Here is an 18,995-nt window from a genome sequence, read left to right on the forward strand (position 1 = left end):
TTGTCAATGGAACGTTTAGCTGTCATTCTAAATGCTTATTTTCGTGCTGAAATTACTCAAGTTATTAGATAATGACTTGAGTGAGCAACTTGTAAATACGGAGACGCGTTGCATGCTATCTTTTGACAGTTTAGACAAGTACAAACACCACAACAAATGTACCATAGCCACCCGCGAGAAGTGAAAATCTGCGCTATACCGTACAGGGACCATATTATAATTATTCTTTTTTTAACTCTCCCGCACACTTTATACTCATTAAAACAGGGGTCACCAATGTGGTGCGTGCAGGCACCAGGTAGCCCCCGAGGAGTGCATAAGTAGCCTCTGGCCCTTCTCTGAAAAACAATTGGCCATATGGGACATTGTGATTTTCAAGGAATGTTGCAGAAGCGATAGTTTGAAAATGTAAACACTAGCAGAGATTCATTTGAAATACAGTGTTGTATAGTGATTTTTATCTTTCATCTAATTTGTGTGTGAAATAATTATCAGTCTTCACATCAATTGATACCATTATTGATAATAGCCTACAATAATCCCATTTTTCAAGACAATTTGAAAAAATTTATTTCAGAAGTGCGTGTCTAGCTGGTATCCATTTACATTCATCGTTGCCCAAGAATTAGCTGTTGGTTTCAAAATATGCCTGACCGCTGCAATAAAACATACTCACATACTCACTCTCTTGCTCACACAGTTCTTCCAATAAGAGACAAGTCGTGGTTGCTTCAAGGTGTTTTTCTGTCATTCCCAGTAATCATTTACACTAAATCTGACATGTAAATCAGGGGAGAACTAAAAAGATTATATTTGAAAAAATATTTCAATTTCAGGGTGTACCCCGCCTCCTTCCCAAAGATAGCTGGGATAGGCTCCAGCACTCCCGTGACCCTTGTCAGGATAGGCGGCTCAAAAAATGGATGGATGGTCGAACACCTAAACGTTTTACCAAAAAATTAAAATGTAATTTCATGTAACAAAGGTCAGCTCACTTAATGCTAACATATGCAAAACACTGCACACAGGCTAACATGAATTAGCATAGCTGTTGGAGTCATTCTAAACCTTCAAGTAAGTTCTACTTTAACACACAAGGGGCCGAAACCCATTTAAACAGACCATTGGGCTTGCCAGTATAATTAATAATATAGTCCATAAAAAATCATCCCTTTTAAAATATACGATATAGTTGGGGCAGAAAACAAAGTTCTAAATAGACTTTCTCTGTATGATTGATTAAAAAAATAAAATTAAAAAAAAAAAAAAAATCAGGCAACTTCTTCCGGAAAGTTCTACTTCAGTGTTCACGTTCAAAGACTGATGGCTTCACACAGTGGCATATCTTGTGGCTTTGTGTTTTTTCAAGACTTTTTTCTTAGATAATGAGGCTTTTATGGTTACAGTACACTGTCAATGGATTATTTCCATTTTCCATTATCTATGGGGGTTCAAAACAGACAACAAATTGGAGTGTTCTGGAACAGATGGTGTTCAAGCTGAATTTATTTCATGTCGATGCTGTCCTGTGTGTTACTGCGGTCAAATTAGACTCGCATATGGTAGGGGGCAGCGATAAGCGGACTTGTCAATAGTGAGGAAATCATCCTTTGTTAGGTGGAGCTTGACGGCCAAATGCTGGACAAGCGCATACACGTGGTCCTGTGTCTTTCCAGCCTCTGGGAGGATCAAATTAGGTGGTTGGGATGACTTTCACTTATTGGTTTGACTTATCCGCCGGTGCTCCCTCACGGCTGATTTATTGTCGTCGGGCAAAAGAGATCCGCAGAGATCAGAGGAGAACCTCTGACCCCTCCCGGCTCGTGGTTGCAATTGACTGTCCTTCGAGGATAAACTCTCCACACGCTTGCGTTCTTGTTTCTTGCTTGCTTGCTTGTTTCCTTGCAAAATTGAACCAATTTCATTTAGATTTGTTACCCAGCAAGACTCCAAACTCAATTTGTCAAACAAAAGCAACGTGCTAAAATGACACTTTTTATAATTTAGTGAATCAGCGTGAAAACAAAGCTCTTCTGCCTCCATTACCTTCAGATGACATTACGCTTTCTTTTTTTTTTTTTTTTTTTTTTATAAATACGCTTTTGCCCCAAGATTTGAGGAAATCCCTGCTGCCAACCTATTGTGGCCATGCAAGCAATTAAAGATGGCTAAGTGTGCTCGTGCCCTGCGGTGTTGGTTTAGCAGCCTACAACACCGTCTGGCGTGTGTATGTGTGTGTTTGTGTGTGTTTTGGTGAACAACAGCGATTGCTTTGTTGACGTTTCGCCCGCTCTCGGCGAGCAGCATTCTGCTTGTGATGCTCGGCAGATTGAGGCTGACAGGTTGTGTTGATGCAAGTAATTACACAGTAGACCAAATAAGACCATAAGAGAGCCATCAGTCACCACAGCACACCCTTGTGTGCGTGAGCATCCACCGGGTGGCAGTTTGATGAAACGACTCCAGTCCACTCTTTGCCTCTCATTGCATTTGCTGGTTTATCGGAGCTGTCTGTTTGGCATGTTTTCCCCCAGCCCGAATGACATGGAGGCTTTGGATTGATTTTCAAATGATTCCTCCTGCACTCAAATTATGCTAAGAGATGGTCAATTCCGACTTTGCATGCAAGTCCATGTTCCCCCCTCCCCACCGCTTTGTGGCTTTGGACTCATTGTGGCCAAAGTTCTGTGGAAAGTTTTAATGAAATTCTTAGGAGCCTCAACATACGTGAAATCGAGAGAAGAAAAAAAAAAAAAAAAAAAAAGATGCACGCATGTGATGTATTTTATAGTTCCCCCAATAGGATCGTCCCAAATCTGACTTGATAGCGCCCACAATCCTGTGCATCTTTTTTGGATAGCTGCCTTCAGATCATTGGGTTAATTCCCTCATACTGTTTTCAGTCACTGTACAAAAATTATGAATGTGATACTCTAACCTGCAAAAAATACATCAATACCATTGCTGATATGACAGTCTAAAACTGTGGAAATTGTAGCTGACAAAAAATTTGAAATTCTTAATTTTTTGAAAAATTAAAAAATACTTCCAGATGCCAATCTGCATATCACTATTTCTCATCTCTGTATTTCTCCAACTTTTGCGCACACTGATAAAAGCGTCGGCCACTTTAGGCACAGTTGGAGAGTCCTATGGCTGCATATTTCTTTCAGGTATGAGAGCTAAAAACAAACAAAAAAAAAAGTGTAAGATGATGAGATACCGCAGTACTTCATTAGTACCAGTACAAGACTGCTCAGATGAAGAGAAACAGAGCAACCCAGTTGTGATCTTTCAATGCTCTAAGAATGAAATGACCCGGACGAATGCGAATATGAAATTGTAAACATTGCACCCCATTTTTCAATGTGAATGCTCAAAATAATCAAACTTTGATGCCGTGCTCCATCGTTATGAGATAAGGTGGGGGAAAAAGCTTGCCAAGCAATTCGGTGTCGAGGCGAGCTGCTTTTGATTGCGATTCGTTTGGGCGAGCTCTAGAATTAACCTGCTACTTGAAACCAAAATGATGATGATGAGTCCAAGAGTCTTTTTCATGTGTTCTGTGATGGTAGACGATGATAGATTTTTCCCTTTCACCTTAACCCAATTCAGGGTCAATTCGAATGATCCTCTTCCATCCATTCCCGTCTGCTGCATCTTCCCTAATCGTCTCTCAGCAAGTCCCTGAATCTTCTTTTTGGTCTTTCTTTTTCCCTTTCCTACTTGGCGGTGTTCGTTCCCAGCGTTCTTCTCCCAATGCATCCGCCATCCCTCTCCTGCACGTCCAAGACATCTCAATCTGGACTCTCCAGCTTTGTCTGGAAACCTTTCCCCCCTGTGCTGTCTCGCCACTCTGTGCATTCCTGATCCTGCCCATCCTCATCACTCCAAAAGAAACCTTTTCCATTCGGCCACCTCCAGCTCTCCTTTTCTGGTCATCGCTGGCGTCTGTAAACCGTGCAACAAGCCTGAACTCACTCTCGTCCTGTTAACCTTTCCTTTCACTTCTGCTGGTGCTCTTTTGTCACAGATCATCCCTGACATTTTCCTCCACCGTCAGCATCGTGCCTCCATTCTCATCTTCACCTCACTTCCTTGCGCCACAAATCGCTCTGAACATTGGAGTATTACAGTATGATAGACATGTCCACCCAGTTTGAGTTTTTCCCAAACTTTCCATGCGTTGCTTCTGAGTGAGTTTTGGAGCTTGTGGTCAGTTTGTTGGACAAGAACTAAAAATCAATGACGAACTACTTTGGAAATTAGACATTACATTCTGTGAGTCGATTGTGACTGATGAAATTCTTACATTAAATATGTCTTAGCAGCACCATTTCATTTTGTTGCAACTGCCTCCAAGACATAATTTCATTTTTTTGTGTTGCGCATATATATTTTTTTTCCTGCTTTAATGTCTGCTGAGTGAGTATCCCAAGCCTTTTCGTGGCTGGCGGGGTTTCAATCATTCATTTTCTTTTTACCATCTTCACAGCATAAACAACAGTGAGAGTTGAGAGAGAAAGAGAGAGAGAGAGAGAGCGGCTGAGGCTCCAGTAAACACACAAAAGATTCACAAGCTCCTCTGTTCTTTTCATTTTGTACAGTCAGATGAAGCCAATGAAGCAATTTGGTCGCTACATCGGTCATCAAATACAGCAATTGTTTGGCTGTTTTGCACTGCGATCTTACTTGGCCTGACAATTTCCCCTGATCAAATCATGTTTATTTTTTTTTATGTCATTATTTCTGCCAAGGTAGAGACACGCTAGAGTGCTTCGGAAGCGCCATTTTTAGAGACGATCAGACAAATTATATCTTTTGCCGTCAGAAGACCACATGAGTTAGTGGCACGCCTCTGTGACGAGACCTTTGCTTGAGCAGTGAATTCGTGGCACTCGTCTGCTGCTAATTAGAATGTGCGCTTACTCTAGAACTTTTGAGTATGACATGAACAGATGCGTGGAGAACCTTGACCCTGGTCCTTTTGATCTGCTACTCAAGTCAAAATTTTTATCAGCTTCCATAGCTTTTGTGTCCTGACCCAAATACAATAGTCAGCTGCAGACTTTAGCATATGAATGAATAAAATTTGACACATTGATGATGAGTTTGAAAGTCCAGAGGTTTGTGCTGTCAGTCCACCTTTTCATCCAATTCCTTGCTGATTTCTGCTGTTTGAAATCCAGGGCATTTTCTTTTTAAAGTTTCCCTTGCTCTCAGGTAAAATAAAAGTTATTAGGATATAAAAATCATACCAAACCAACAGTCATAACTATGGACAATCAGGCCTAACTTGGGGATCAAGAATTAATTTTATAGGATAGGATTAATTATAGAATATAATTATATACTTTTAATTCTCTTTTGCTAACACTGAGTAAGGCTTCCATTACTCTGACTGCCAGGGTCAGAGCTAGGTGATGTTGATGAGGCTAGCGGCTACTAAAATCAGCCAAGAATTTAAAGGGAAAAAAATTAGCATGGCACTGAAGAACTGCAATAAATAACACTTTTGACTTAAATAGTGCTTTTCAAGGGATTCAAAGATTCATGCGACAGTCATACCCTAGTGCTGGTAAGCTACTTGTGCAGCTACAGGTCCCATGGGAGAGTTTGACGGAGCTATGGCTGCCATTCTGGGTCTGCAGCCCCTTCGACCACCACCATGCCCTCACGTGTCGATACAAACTGGTGATCCTCTTGTTTCATGGCTTACACTTATCAACGGCACGTCTGAAGCCCAAGGCTACACTCTAGCTGTCAAATAGGATGGAAAGAAATGTAATTGTGCCCTCACTCAACCATTTTCTCTGAGTAATGTGAGCGCACTCACAGGTGACAATGAGGCGCTCTAAAGCGGCTAAGGCACTGACTATCCAAATTAAAGATTTTATGTAACTAGCAATCATGTCGCAATTCCTCCAGATGACTGCCGAACAAAAGTCTCCAATAATTATATGGCGAGGACGTCTGATGCCGGACTCCAAAGTGAGAAGTGGTGCTGTTAAAAAAAAACAAAAAAAAACACAGAAAAGGTGAAAAAGAATTTCACACTGTTTGATTGAGTACTACAGTCCTTGGTCTTTCAGCAAATACTTTCGAACGTGTATTTTGAAACAGATCTTTTTAAGTTGATTTTCCATGGTCAGTCAGTGTATTAAAACAAAGTAAAGGCCACGGGTTTTGTTTTCTGTCTGATCTTGATGTGAGGCAAATTAGAAGTCAAGGTCAGCGAGTTTAACAGCAGCTCACAACTGTTGCCCCATATCTTCTGTCGCTAATTAGCTGGGAATTAGAGGGGCTTGGTTTTATTGCCTCTGCGCCCACAGATGGAGAGCAAGATGTTTGCTTCCGTTGTTAGCATTATGGGATTAGCTCACACATCCTTGCCTGCATTAACGAGGCTGAACGTCGGCGAGTGCCGCAGCGTGCCGGCCCTGTCAAGGTGACTGGATTGGATGAAATTGATGAACAAGGAAAGCGGAGCAAGTTATGTAATATTCACTCTCCGATAGCTTGTGCTTCCCCCAAGGATGGGCTTGCCATTTTTACTCGAATTTAAAACATCCCCAGTTGTCTTCTTTCATTTCTGTGGCATGCTTTGCACCCCGAGGATCATTCATCATCCTCAAAACAGCTCTCGGCCACTGCGGGATGTTCCGATGTGAGCATGACGTTTTGTTACCATGCCGACAAGGGAAAGGCCTACCGCGTGGTTATTACTTGGGCCCGAGTTTTAGCCCTGAATTTGAATTTTTCAACCGTGTTTTCACTCACGGAGGCAGCACTTCATCACCAAGCCAACACACGAGACCCAATAAAATCGGTGAAGTGGGCATAGTTAATGCCGATAGGGCTGAAGCTGATAATTGTCACAGCAATCGTCTTTATTTTGTGTACTCCAAGAGTTTCTTGCGAGAGAAGAAATTGGCTGATCTTCACTCAGCCTAGATGCCAAGTCATTGATTGAGAAACTTTTTTTTTTTTTTTTTTTTAAGGGAGTTGTATTATTTCAATTAGTCGTATTGTGGCATTACAGTTGTGACAAAACTGACAAACGTGGCCCACAAAAATATTCTTGGTTGTATACTATTACACTTGAAGGGTAAGGTTGGTTTTTCATGTCTTCATGATACAGATTTTTGTTTGTTCTGTTTTGTAGTTTTCGACGACAGAAACTGTTCTGCCGATGTGCCCTTCAACCAAACTAATGACCATGAAATAATGAAGATATGTTAGAAGAAGCGCTTTTACAAAGTAATACTTGGGAACTTATTTCTCTCGTTCTAATTCTGTGCAAAATGCTCGATAATGAAAAGAAAATTGGCAACTCAAGCATGTGCCTCATCCATTTCTTCCTTGGACCAATCATCATGCCAAATTACACATTTATTGCTGATGGTGTGATTTAGGATATTGTAATACAATTTAACGTTGGGGCTTTAATATTCAGCCGTATTTCTCTGCTCTTTCGGCATGGCCTTTCCGCTGCCCCTTTAATCGATTGCGAAGATTTTTAGTATGATTTTATCTTCTGCGCTGATTGAAATATAAATGCAGCACCTGCCCCAGATCAGGGAAAAAAAATCAAATTGTAGATATGAGAGGAAAAAATGCATACTGGTCATGCAGTTAATGTCTGGGGACAACAGTCTATTTGACGTTATGCCATGAAATATTTCAAATGTTTGTCATTATAGGACCAGCACTACAAAGTATATTGTGTCCATGTGCCGGTTTCTTTCGGCCTGACGCAACCCTTCTCAGGGAGTGGAGGCCCCAGTGGGATACGAACCCACAACCCCTGGTTTAACAAACCAGTGCTCTAACCACTGAGCTACAGGGCCTCACCCATTGTATATATTTGTATATATTTCAGTACGCACTGATTTAAAGTGTTTCTGTGACAGATGTAAACTCATTTTGTATTACGTTTGTTTTTGTTTTTTTGTCTCTGTTGTGGTTCAAAGGGTTCCATAGACTTTACATTATCAAAGAATATTTCACATTTTAGCACCTGATTTGGAACTGCATGCATCTATCAGACTTGGTTGGTTCAACTTTGTTGAGTATTGGCTCAGAAACGTGACTTTTTTTAAGGTTGTCTGTATTTTTCATCAAAACAAAGTAACTTTTTTTTTTTTTTTGGCATATTTTGAGTCTTACTGTTGAGTTTGTGGTTGAGTTTTTATATGGTACCTTGCAGAAGTATTAGTATTGTGAAGCAAATTGCTGAAAACATTTAGCTTTTATGATGACAGATAAATCTGAAATGAGATCAACATTTCAGATTTTATTCAGAATATATATTGTATTTTTATACAAATACTGCTTTTAATGAAGAAACCATTAAAAAGGGATAGAATTTTACATCCAGCTTTAAATGTTGTAGGGGAAGGCGCCGTCTAGTAGAAAACCTGAAATCCCAGTTATAAGTTCCCAACATAGTTCTGTTTCTGCAGTGGCGATAAGAAATTGACATGATGTGCAATATTCAATAACTGAGCTGCGCTAACGACGTCGTACTCTTTTTGTTGCTGCCCAAACTAATTCCCTGGGCGTCCTTCGTAGGATCGAAAAATTGTAGCCCGAAGTCGTCAACTTTTACTGGAAGAACAGAATGCTGTGGCCTCGCCACCCAGCTAAAACCTCCAGACTCGCCCTGGCTGATGACAACCGCGTCCTAACAGAGTTTACAGCGGCAAAGTCTGGTGACCCTCCCCAGTTGCTAATCATGTTTTTATATTTCTTCTCGCCTCTGACATTATAATAAATGTGCTGCTAGAGTTGCTGCAAGGTGAACACATGATAAAGACTTTGTGGAGCGCTCGCTCATCTGCTTCGACTTTGTTGTGTTCTACAGAGATATTGTGCGTTCCAATTTGAACTCCCTGTGGAATCGCAAAACTCTTGGCTGTGGCTTTTCCATTTTAGTGCATAAATAACCGGAACATACAGTGGAACCTTGACTTTTTTGTTTTTTGTTTTCGCTGTTGTTCCGTGCCAAAATTTGAGATCAACCCAACTATAGGTCCAACTCATCTGGGCCACCCCCCTTAAATGGAGACATCCAACAACAAAAACAGAGGAACTTTGATTTAACAGCTGTTGGATTTAATGGACAGAACATAGTGTCCTGTTGGAAATGAAAATCGAGCCTTTCATGCATCAGTAAGGGAAGTTTGGATAAACTTTAAAATCTAAACATTAGTTTTTCACAGTAGACTGACAAAAGTTTTGCAGTGTACTGGTGTTTCTTAGCAAAATAAAAGTGATTCAACAGATAACCCTTAACCCTTACTAGTTTGTCTGAGGTTCCACTGTACATTACTACATGATATACAATCATTGCAGTTTATAAACCACCTTATTTCTTTTCAATATTCTGCTATTTTTAGTGGTTAAAAAAAAAAAACATAAAAAAAATTGCGCGTGTTTTTTCCGGTAATAATTGGGGCTCACTTTCTTTCCCCTCCCAAACATGCATTTAAAAGACGATGGGAGCCTGTCATATGCTTTGAAATTGCAATTTTGATTTGATGTCCTCCCTTCCTCAGTTTTCTCAGGCGACTATTTGAAGCTGTGACAAGTCTCTTATTATTAATTTCAAATTTTCTGAGGGGAAGCATTCATGCTCTCCCGGTGGATTCTTTCTCTCTAATACTTGACCCGGTCCTGCTGTTTTCCCAAACAAGACATCAATCTGATTTATTTGTGCTCAATTTGCTTCCCCCTCCCCAACCACGACCTCGCTTGGGAAGCACATCCTCAGTCTGAGCATCGCAAGCCATCGCCATGGCGACCGATATCTTTCAGCCGTGGCCTAATCAGAAGTGGCTTGAAGTGGAAGGAGCCTAACGGATGCCAGTGTGACTTCATTTGCCGCTTCCTAGCGCAGAGTTGCAGAGTAGTAGTTTTCAAAAGAAGGCTTGGTGCGGACTGGCAAGGGCATTATTTGCATTAGCTTCACTGTATAATGAATATAATATAACAACGGCTTGGGGGTGTTTGTGTAATTGTTTTATCCAAGTGGCCAAAGGCAATCACATTTTTATTTTTTTAATTATTCCATGTACATTTCAAGTCATGCACGTAGAGTCACATCCCAACTGAAATAACAGGCATGCGTAGATGAGTAAATTGCATGGAAATACTCGTACTACCACAAACAAGCTTCGTCGGTAGAAATGTATGCGGTGCGATCTAATGCAAGATTGTGCAATATCGTCTGATAAACTGCACCTTCACGGTTATTCTTCTGTTGTATATTTTGAAAACAAGTGTCTTTTGTTCATGGTGTTTGTATGCCTACGTCTTTGTTTACCTCAATGCTGCAAATTGGGAGATGCCAAATTGTTTTTTTTTTTTTCGTTATTGTTCCTGTTCCTTCCATTGTTCTCTCTATTTTCTAATACATTATCCACATTTTGAAAAGGCTTGATTCTGAGCTGAAGTTATTTTATTCCACACTCCCTCCCCAACCATTGCCCCCGATGACACTGTGATTATGCATATTCCAATTGTTTCTCCACATTATTCTACTGGCCCCTGCAAGAAAGTATTTTCCATATTTACTGATGGGCGCACCTTTAATGAAGCATATTTTGATTGTATTTAATCTTCTGTATGCCTGGAATGTAGCAATATTAGATCGTATTTAATGATCTGTACAACTGTAATGTAGCACAGCTACACCATATTAAATGTCAGGGCTTGCACTGTAGGTTAGATTCACAGCAGGACTTTTTTTATTTTTAATGGATTATTAATGTTTTTGGAGTGTGTGTGTGTGTGTACGCGCGCGCACACGCATGTCACTGCTTGGTTTATTTTGCGTATGTGAAGCTGGCTTTGACAAGTTAGTCGTATGCAACTCATTCAGAAAATGTAATGTAGATTTTATTAAAGTGTGTAAAATAATATATTGGTTACAAAAAGGAATAGTTTTAGATGATGACTATACCGCAGGGGTCGGAAACCTTTTTGACTGAGGGAGCCAAAAATGCCAAATATATTTTAAAATGTTATTTCAAAAGAGCCATTTTAAAAACCAAATACAGGTGTATTTGGCATTTATGTAAGACGAACACTTTTAGAGTAGAATAAGTCTCAGAATTCTTTTAAATAACATTGTTACACTGTTGTTAACCAATAATGACAAAAGTACTTCTTACCATTAATGCGACTTCTGGTGCTTCATACGTCGTTAGTTTAAGCTTTACGCAGGAGTTGCGACTTCCATCCATTAATCGTGAATGTACGTGTCATTTGCCATCATGATGATACGATGGCGAATAGTTCTTGCAGACAAAGGTGTGTCTTTTATTTGTTTAATTATCTTGTCTTTATGCAAAGTTGTTGAAATGTTTATTGGCAACATTGAGTCCGAATGCTTTGGCATTCTCCCCATCTGTGAATTTAGACACACAGCAGAACCGTCTCGCTCCACAAAGGCTGCCCATTCTTATTAAAAACCTTCAGTGGTACTCATATTTTTTTCTTTGAGCGACCTTTGTCAAATAAAAAGCGTTTCCAAAATTAGTTGCTCCAACTGATCGGCGTTCAAGCCTTTTGCACCTGCGCATCAACTTCCACGGCAAACTACGGCAAGGCCACTTGGACAAACATCTCTGCGTCATTTGCATTGCGTGCATGACAGAAATCACATGTACAGTGTGTTGTTATGCGCGCTCTCCTTATGGAACCATCAAAAGAGCTAGGTATGGCTGTCGAGCCCATAGGTTCCTGACCCCTGCTGTACAGTAAAACGGGACATGAACAGAAATGATTTTACATCGAAATCTATGTATTTATATAGGTAGGTGTCACAAAAACTATTGTATACTTTTGTGCTCTACTGAGCATAGTTTCTTTTCTAGTGACGCTATTTTAAGCTAACTTTCCAAACAATATTAATATGCCATTAGGACCACATGATACATATTCCAATTCTGCCCCCCATACTCTCCCAACAATACTAATTGTGTCACTGGAGCCTCCATGTTCTGTCATTGAGACTATTGAGGTTGTCAATCAGTCCCTCCGGAGCAGCCGCAATCCGCCAGCGTCAGCCCAACCGACCCCAGTTAGAGCCCAATTAAAGTCCCATTAGTTCCCCCACCCCCCAACCCCCGCTGTCTGTGCGCTCTGTTGCAAATCGCGATACGTACGGCTCCATCAAGCTTCCGAGCACCTCGCTAATCCGGGCCCGAGATCCCTAAATGAAATCCGATAAATTAGCCGCAGGGTTTCCTCTATTCGCCGCACGTCTCTCCCGGGAGTGCAGAAATGCGGCCCGGGCTCGCCTACTGAATGTCTGCGAACTCCCGCAGCTGCTGAGGCCCCCACGCCAGGAAGATTTTCTGGACGTCTCATTGTGCCGGGAAAAATCTAGGGCGTCGAAAACGGAACGTTTGCACTTCTTTGATGTTGATGATGCACATAGTTAAAAAAATAAAATGAAAATATGGCAGCAGTGAATGCTTTGACGTCAGATGTGACTTGGATGGACTTTATATTGCAAAATAGGCCAAACGAGTTTGTCTTCATAATCATATTTCTTCTTGATAGTCCACTGTTTTGGCAGCCTGAATATGATCTTTTTTTAAAAAAATGGGTCTCAGGGTGGCGGCACGGTGTATCTGCTGGTAAAGCGTTGGCCTCACAGTTCTGAGAATCCGGGTTCAATCCCAGCCTCGCCTGTGTGGAGTTTGCACGTTACCCCTGTGCCTGTGTGGCTTTTCTCTGGGCACTCCGCTTTCCTCCCACATCCCCAAAACATGCAACAATAATTGCGACACTCTAAATTGCCCCGAAGTGTGATTGTGAGTGCGACTGTTTGTCTCTATGTGATCCTGCGATTGGCTGGCAACCAGTTTAGGGTGTACACCGCCTCCTGCCTGTTGACCGCTGGGATAGGCTCCAGCACTCCCCGCAACTCTCGTGAGGGTAAGCGGCAAACAAGATGGATGGATGAAGGTGAATGCAACTGTGGGTGAAAAACATTGCATTTGTGTTTCCTTGTTTTGATTGAACACTTTCGTGCACATCTTGTCTTACCTTAGACGATAATTGGGGAGTCGAAATCATTGCGTGCACTGACCACGGCAACAGCGCCCGCACATCATCACGTGATTTGCGATGCCAACGTGGTCACGGAACAAAGGAGGCTCTGTGGTCAAAGCACTGAATTGGTTTATTATTGAGACTTGATTGGGCCTGTTCACAACAACGTGCGGGTCCCAACACTCGTCCCATCAACACAAAAAGACGAGAGGCCGCAATTTATTCTGGCCGGTTGTCTGCATGCAAATACGCGAGCCGGAGCTGGAGTGGAAGTGGAAGTGGCCACTTTTTTCTTTTCCTTTCTTGTATGCAGAACTCATCCCCGCTCGTTATTTCCCGCAGCAATCGAGTCGCCGACTCTGCTTGAGGACGGCTTTGTCTCAGCCTCCTCGGTCGTATTTCCCCGCAATTGTTTCCTCAAATACAGCTCTGACGTTACCGCCACCTCATTAGCTTGCCAAACAAAAATGGCTCGCTTTACACAGCCTTGGAATTAAGCGCCGTCGTAAGCTCTCTTCTCGAAGTAATGTCGGAAACAACAAATAATACGAAAGTCAGTGAAGCTTGGAATAGGAATGCTTGCCTTTCTCGGAAACCCAACCTTTCTTCTTGCTTTTCATCCAATGAAAATATTTGTTTTTTTCTCTTTTTGTGCAGCCTAGGTTCATTTTAAGATTTTTGCTGTAATCACTGTGATGTAATTTGAGATTGGAAAAAAAAATGAAGTATAGAAATGTCGTGTGTAACTATGAAACGGGTCGAAATGTTCATTGGCATTAGTTTCGGAGCCAGAGCAATAAATAAGAATATCCCAAAATACATCAAATGATTGCTAGGGAACTAGATGTTAAAATTTCTTTAAAGACTAGATAGAAAAATTATGTATGTTCAAGAAAAAGTAGTTTTTTTGCTTCAAATGATGATAAATTCATCACAATTAAAAGATGGAACTTGGGACATTGACACATGGTATTATTGGAGTACTCAAGTATTAAGTACAAGTAATTACAAGTAACACTTGTACTGGTACTTGGTCTGAAAAGTGGGTCCCTAACAAACATTAATAAAGAAAAAATAAGTTTAAAATTGACACACATTAGATGAAATGGATGCAAACTCATATTTTAAAAATACATATAAAAATACAACACAGGAAAAGAAAAGGATTAGATGAAAAATACAGAACACTACCAGAATAAGCAAAAGTATCAGACTAAATAAAACGCAGAAAATAGAAACAAATACACAGTTAAAAACATACAAAAATATTGGGAAGAAAATATTCAAATGTTACTGAAAAATAATAATTCAATATACTAGACTGAGAAGTACACAATTATCAAACAGCTCCTTAAAATTGGATAAATCAACAAAATACACAAATATTAAAAATATACAACTTAACAGACAAAAATATAGAACTATTTTAATATAATCCAGAAAATATAAGACTAAAAAAATCACCAAACAATATTATGGGGGGGGGGGAGATGAAAGTAGATCAAATCAATACTAACACACATGGTCTGGACAAACACAAAAAGTTGAAAAGCATGTCTGTTTGCACCAAAATATTTGCAGACAGTGGACGACGTCTTCTTTGCCGTCTCCCTGTTTTTTTGTCTTCTTCTTCTATGGTTTCCATCTCCATCTGTTTCTGTTTGCAACAGAGGCGGATGCCAGGTGGCCAAAAGCCCAAAGACAAACGCTCAGAAACAATCACTGCGATATTTGAAACGGAAATAGCGTCCGTTTCCGGGTCACGACATTTCGTGGCGAGTTGTAATGGAGCAAAATGGAACGGTTGGCGTGTTCTGCTCAGATTCTCGTCTCCTTGAACTCGGCTGTTGCCTTTTCATGGCACCTCTGCCATTAGCTGTCAATCTCCGGAATGCGCTCAGGCCCATTTCCCTCCTCCACACTTTGATGCCCGCCAATATGTTGTCGTCGCAGCGCTCCGTATCTATCACACACACACACACACACACACACACACACACACACACACACACACACACACACACACCACACACACACACGCACACGCGCACACACACGCACACACACACGCAGCATACGCGTCTCTGGCTGACTAATTTCATGCTCGTTGAACTTGATGAACTGCATTATTGATTTGTTGTTTTCGACTTTCTTACAGATTATTTGTGACTAAAAAGGGGGGTGCGGGCGCCACATTTCATTAAAGAAGAGGCTGCTTTATTTTCACAGACAGTTAAGTTCTGATCAAAGCTTTTAGAGGGGGAAAGTGATGACTACTCACGTCGCCGAAGGGAGATGGAATACCGGACGCCGTGCTTCAATTCATGTGAATTATTTCATGCCAAGCCTCAAAATCATCACACATTTTTCACCTCTTAAGAGGGGGAGGAGGTGAATGTCAGTCACCATTTGACACAGTCGACATCTTCACAAAACACCGGCTGTAGAGCATGCGTGGCATCTGTAAAGCTGACATTGCCTGCACTGTTATGCACGGATAAGTGGCTCGAATGATGGATTTAGTCTTCTTTTCCTGTTGTTTGAATGTGCGAAATGTCAGTCGAAAAGAAACCCCGGCTACAATTGACATTTCAAATGGTAAGTTGATTAAAAAGCATAAACATGGAGGAAATTCAGGCATACGTTGTAAACTAACGGACTTTTCCGTTACCCAGATCAGTGACACTACATGTATTTTCCTTTTTTTGATGGAGAAGTGGATTGTTTATCATGCTGGCATCAGCAAGCAGGCTGGCTATTATGCTCTGCTCAATTATGTAAACACCGCCAGACCCAACCTATTAGAAGTAAGGTGAGGAAAAGTCTTCCACAAACGTGATTAATCATGAGGAGTGGTTAAAAAAAGTTCTTTTTGAGAATTGTTTTCCAGTAATTTGATTCTGCGTAATTGCTTGAGTGACGTTCCTTATGACTCCTCTTTAGGAAAACAACCAAAAAAAGAACCAACACTTTTGACTGAGGCTGTGCCGCTGGCAAGGCCGCTTAAAGCGCTTCATTCTCAGCCCTGATTGGCTCCCTGCTGGCGAGGGAGCTCTGATGCCCACCTCTCTATGATTTGCCTCGGGGAAGGCTCCTCCAACCCTCTGGAGGCAGCTTCTAATAAGTGGGCTTATATAAATGTACGACAGGTATTTTGCAAGACCAGGTTGAAATGTTATGACTATTTAATGTCTGAATTAGTTTTGGATCCAGCTGAATGCAGAGCGGGCACGGTAACTACTTACAAATGTTAGCAGCCAAAGTTTCATATTTTGAAAGACTTATCCACTTTAAAATAAATACAAATCTAGACCTGGTGGATTAAAAGATCTGATATAGTGGCAGATCCATGTAATAGAGGAAGCCCATTGCTCAGACACAAAACGGCATGATTGGATTCAGCGGGTGGATGCATACTCTAGAACTATATACGCTTTGCACTCAATTTTTAGCCTCCTTCTGCTAGATTCATGTCATGTCATTGTCCAAGCCGCTTATCCTCACAAGGGTTCCAGGAAAGCTGGAGCCTATCCCAGCTGGGTTTGGGCGAAAGGCAGCCTACACCCTGAACTGGTCGCCAGTCAGTCGCAGGGCAGATATCGACACCATCACTGAGCGGGAATCCATCCCACGCTGCCCGCACCAAAGGCAGGCGTGTGTACCACTACACCATCAGTGACTCTAGATTAATTTTTTTAAAAAGAAATATAAATGTTTCCACTATAAATTTTAGTGGGTATTTTTGACAATGCATGGTTCCAGTTCAGTTCAGTGATAGCCGGCTGACTTTTTCTACCACCCAAAAGTACCAGGAGTCTTTTTGTTGACAAACATCCCGATGTGCTCTCGGGCAGTCGGTAGCGCGCTCACAGCTGAGGCCTGCTTCTCATCTCACAGTTGGTGGCCGGCGAGTTCGACTTGGAGAGCAACTTCATCATTCAAGATGCCGACGGCATCGGCTGCCTGCCGGCTCTGCTGGAGCACTGCGACGTCACCTGCCAGGCGGAGATCTGGAGCATTCTCACCGCCATGCTTCGCAAGAGCGTGCGCAACCTGCACATGAGCGCCGAGGTGGAACTCATCCAGAAGCTGCTACTGCGCATGAGCGGCGTTGACGACATGATTGCAGGTGTGAATTTCTGTAACCTCGGCTAATATTTGAGAAATGAAGAGTTTGTTTTCAAAACGAGACATAGGCATTTTTTTCCAGATTTACGAAACTCGCGCCAAAATTATCCAGCTCCGAATGGATAATTTTGGAAAAAAATGCCTATGTCTCGTTTTGAAAACAAACTCTTCAAATGTTTTAAACAAAAAAAAATCTTAAAAAAAGATTAAATACATATGCCGATGTTTGATGAAAATTGAAAAATATTAGAAAAATTCAAAATATTCGCTGATATTCCCAAAATGTTTTTTTTCCAGTGTCATCCAAGGAAATTTTGTGAAATGCCTATTTGAGTGTCTAAAGACCACACAAAGATTTGAAAAAGTACACAATATTAGAATGCAATCCACACTTTTTTTGACCACTGAGGAAAAAAACAATACTTCAAAAATATACAAAAATACACAATAAAAATAACCAAATCACCTTTCCAACTTTTCCTTGTTTGTGGGCATCATTTGTAATGGTGACATAAAACTGACATAAAACACCAAAATATGAGATGAAAAATACACAAAAATATGCAATTAATGAAAATAAAAATATTGGAAAAATAATAAATATTGCAAGCAGTTGGAAAAATGATTACTTTTACACCTCAGTGAGGGAAAATACCAAATGCCTTGGTAGCCATTGGGAAAAAAAATCTTTAGAAAATATGAAATGAAAATACAAAAAAAATTCAAATGTGCATAGATGTATTTGATGAAAATGACATGCATATTAAGAACAAATTTCCAAATACGGTAAAAATACGTATAAATTATAAATTATAGCTAAAAACCAAATCATTAACAAAATATACAACTAGTACAACTAAAAATGCAAAATTACAAAACACGGGTACACACACACACGCACACACACACACGTGTGTATGTGTCTATTGTTAGTTTAGTAATATAAAGCTATTATCCCATTTTAAGAAAAAAAATACACAAACTAAAGTAGTTGGAAAATATACACTCACATAATTAAACACTTTAAAATAAGACGCATTAAGAAAAAAATCTAATATTTGAAACAGTTCCCCTCAAAATATACAAACTGCTTTATTTTTCACCTCCATCAAGGAAATCTTTAGTGTCAGAAGACACCTCCAGAGATTGATTTTCAACAGCGAGAGCTCAAAAGCATGGAAACAAACGCTCAAGTGTTGACCTCTTGCCTCATATTCATCTTTAGACATCCAAGCCAAGCAACGCTTTCGCAAGGGAGCGTCATGCTTGTACTTTGTCTTGTTTGAATGCTTGTGAACCTGCCGTGGTGTCTTTCAAGACTTGCTGGTGGACATGCTGGGCGTGCTGGCCAGCTACAGCATCACGGTACATGAGGTGAAGCTCCTTTTCAGCATGCTACAAGGGGAAGGCGGCCTTTGGGTGAGTGACCCCCAAAAATAAAATTAAAAAAAAAAACAGATGGCGTGTTGGCGGACAACCAGAACCTGAGAATATCGACCATCCTCCTCCTCCTCCTTCCTCCTTTCGCACGTCCTACGCAGCCCAGACATGCGGTCAAAATGCTGGCGGTTCTCAACCAGATGCCCCAGAGACACGGACCCGACGCCTTTTTCAACTTCCCTGGGCGCAGTGCTGCTGTAAGTTGGCATGCTTCTTTAAATCCTGATGGACAAAATCTGAATAAATACATGGAAACGAATTAATCCATTAAGATGGCTTTTTTTTTTTTTTTTTTTTTTTAATAAACGTCCATCTTCTCACCTCCTAAAGCACAGGTGTCAAACTCAAGATCTGGCCTG

General features: G+C 40.9%; 1 protein-coding gene and 1 non-coding gene across 3 annotated transcripts in view; one reads left to right on the forward strand and one right to left on the reverse strand.

The window, feature by feature from the left end:
- LOC133504630 (neurobeachin-like) overlaps positions 1–18,995 on the forward strand; it is a 239,147-nt gene that overhangs the window by 17,994 nt on the left and 202,158 nt on the right. For both annotated transcript variants that reach the window (XM_061827086.1, XM_061827087.1), the window contains exons 2-4: positions 16,966–17,197; positions 18,515–18,615; positions 18,738–18,833. In XM_061827086.1, coding sequence (XP_061683070.1) covers positions 16,966–17,197; positions 18,515–18,615; positions 18,738–18,833 — 429 coding nt within the window. The remainder of the gene's footprint in view (positions 1–16,965; positions 17,198–18,514; positions 18,616–18,737; positions 18,834–18,995) is intronic.
- On the reverse strand, positions 7,778–7,850 carry trnan-guu (transfer RNA asparagine (anticodon GUU)). The gene has a single exon. It is a non-coding gene; the product is annotated as a tRNA-Asn (tRNA).

The sequence above is a fragment of the Syngnathoides biaculeatus genome, chromosome 8, assembly GCF_019802595.1.
Source record: "Syngnathoides biaculeatus isolate LvHL_M chromosome 8, ASM1980259v1, whole genome shotgun sequence".
NCBI lineage: Eukaryota > Metazoa > Chordata > Actinopteri > Syngnathiformes > Syngnathidae > Syngnathoides > Syngnathoides biaculeatus.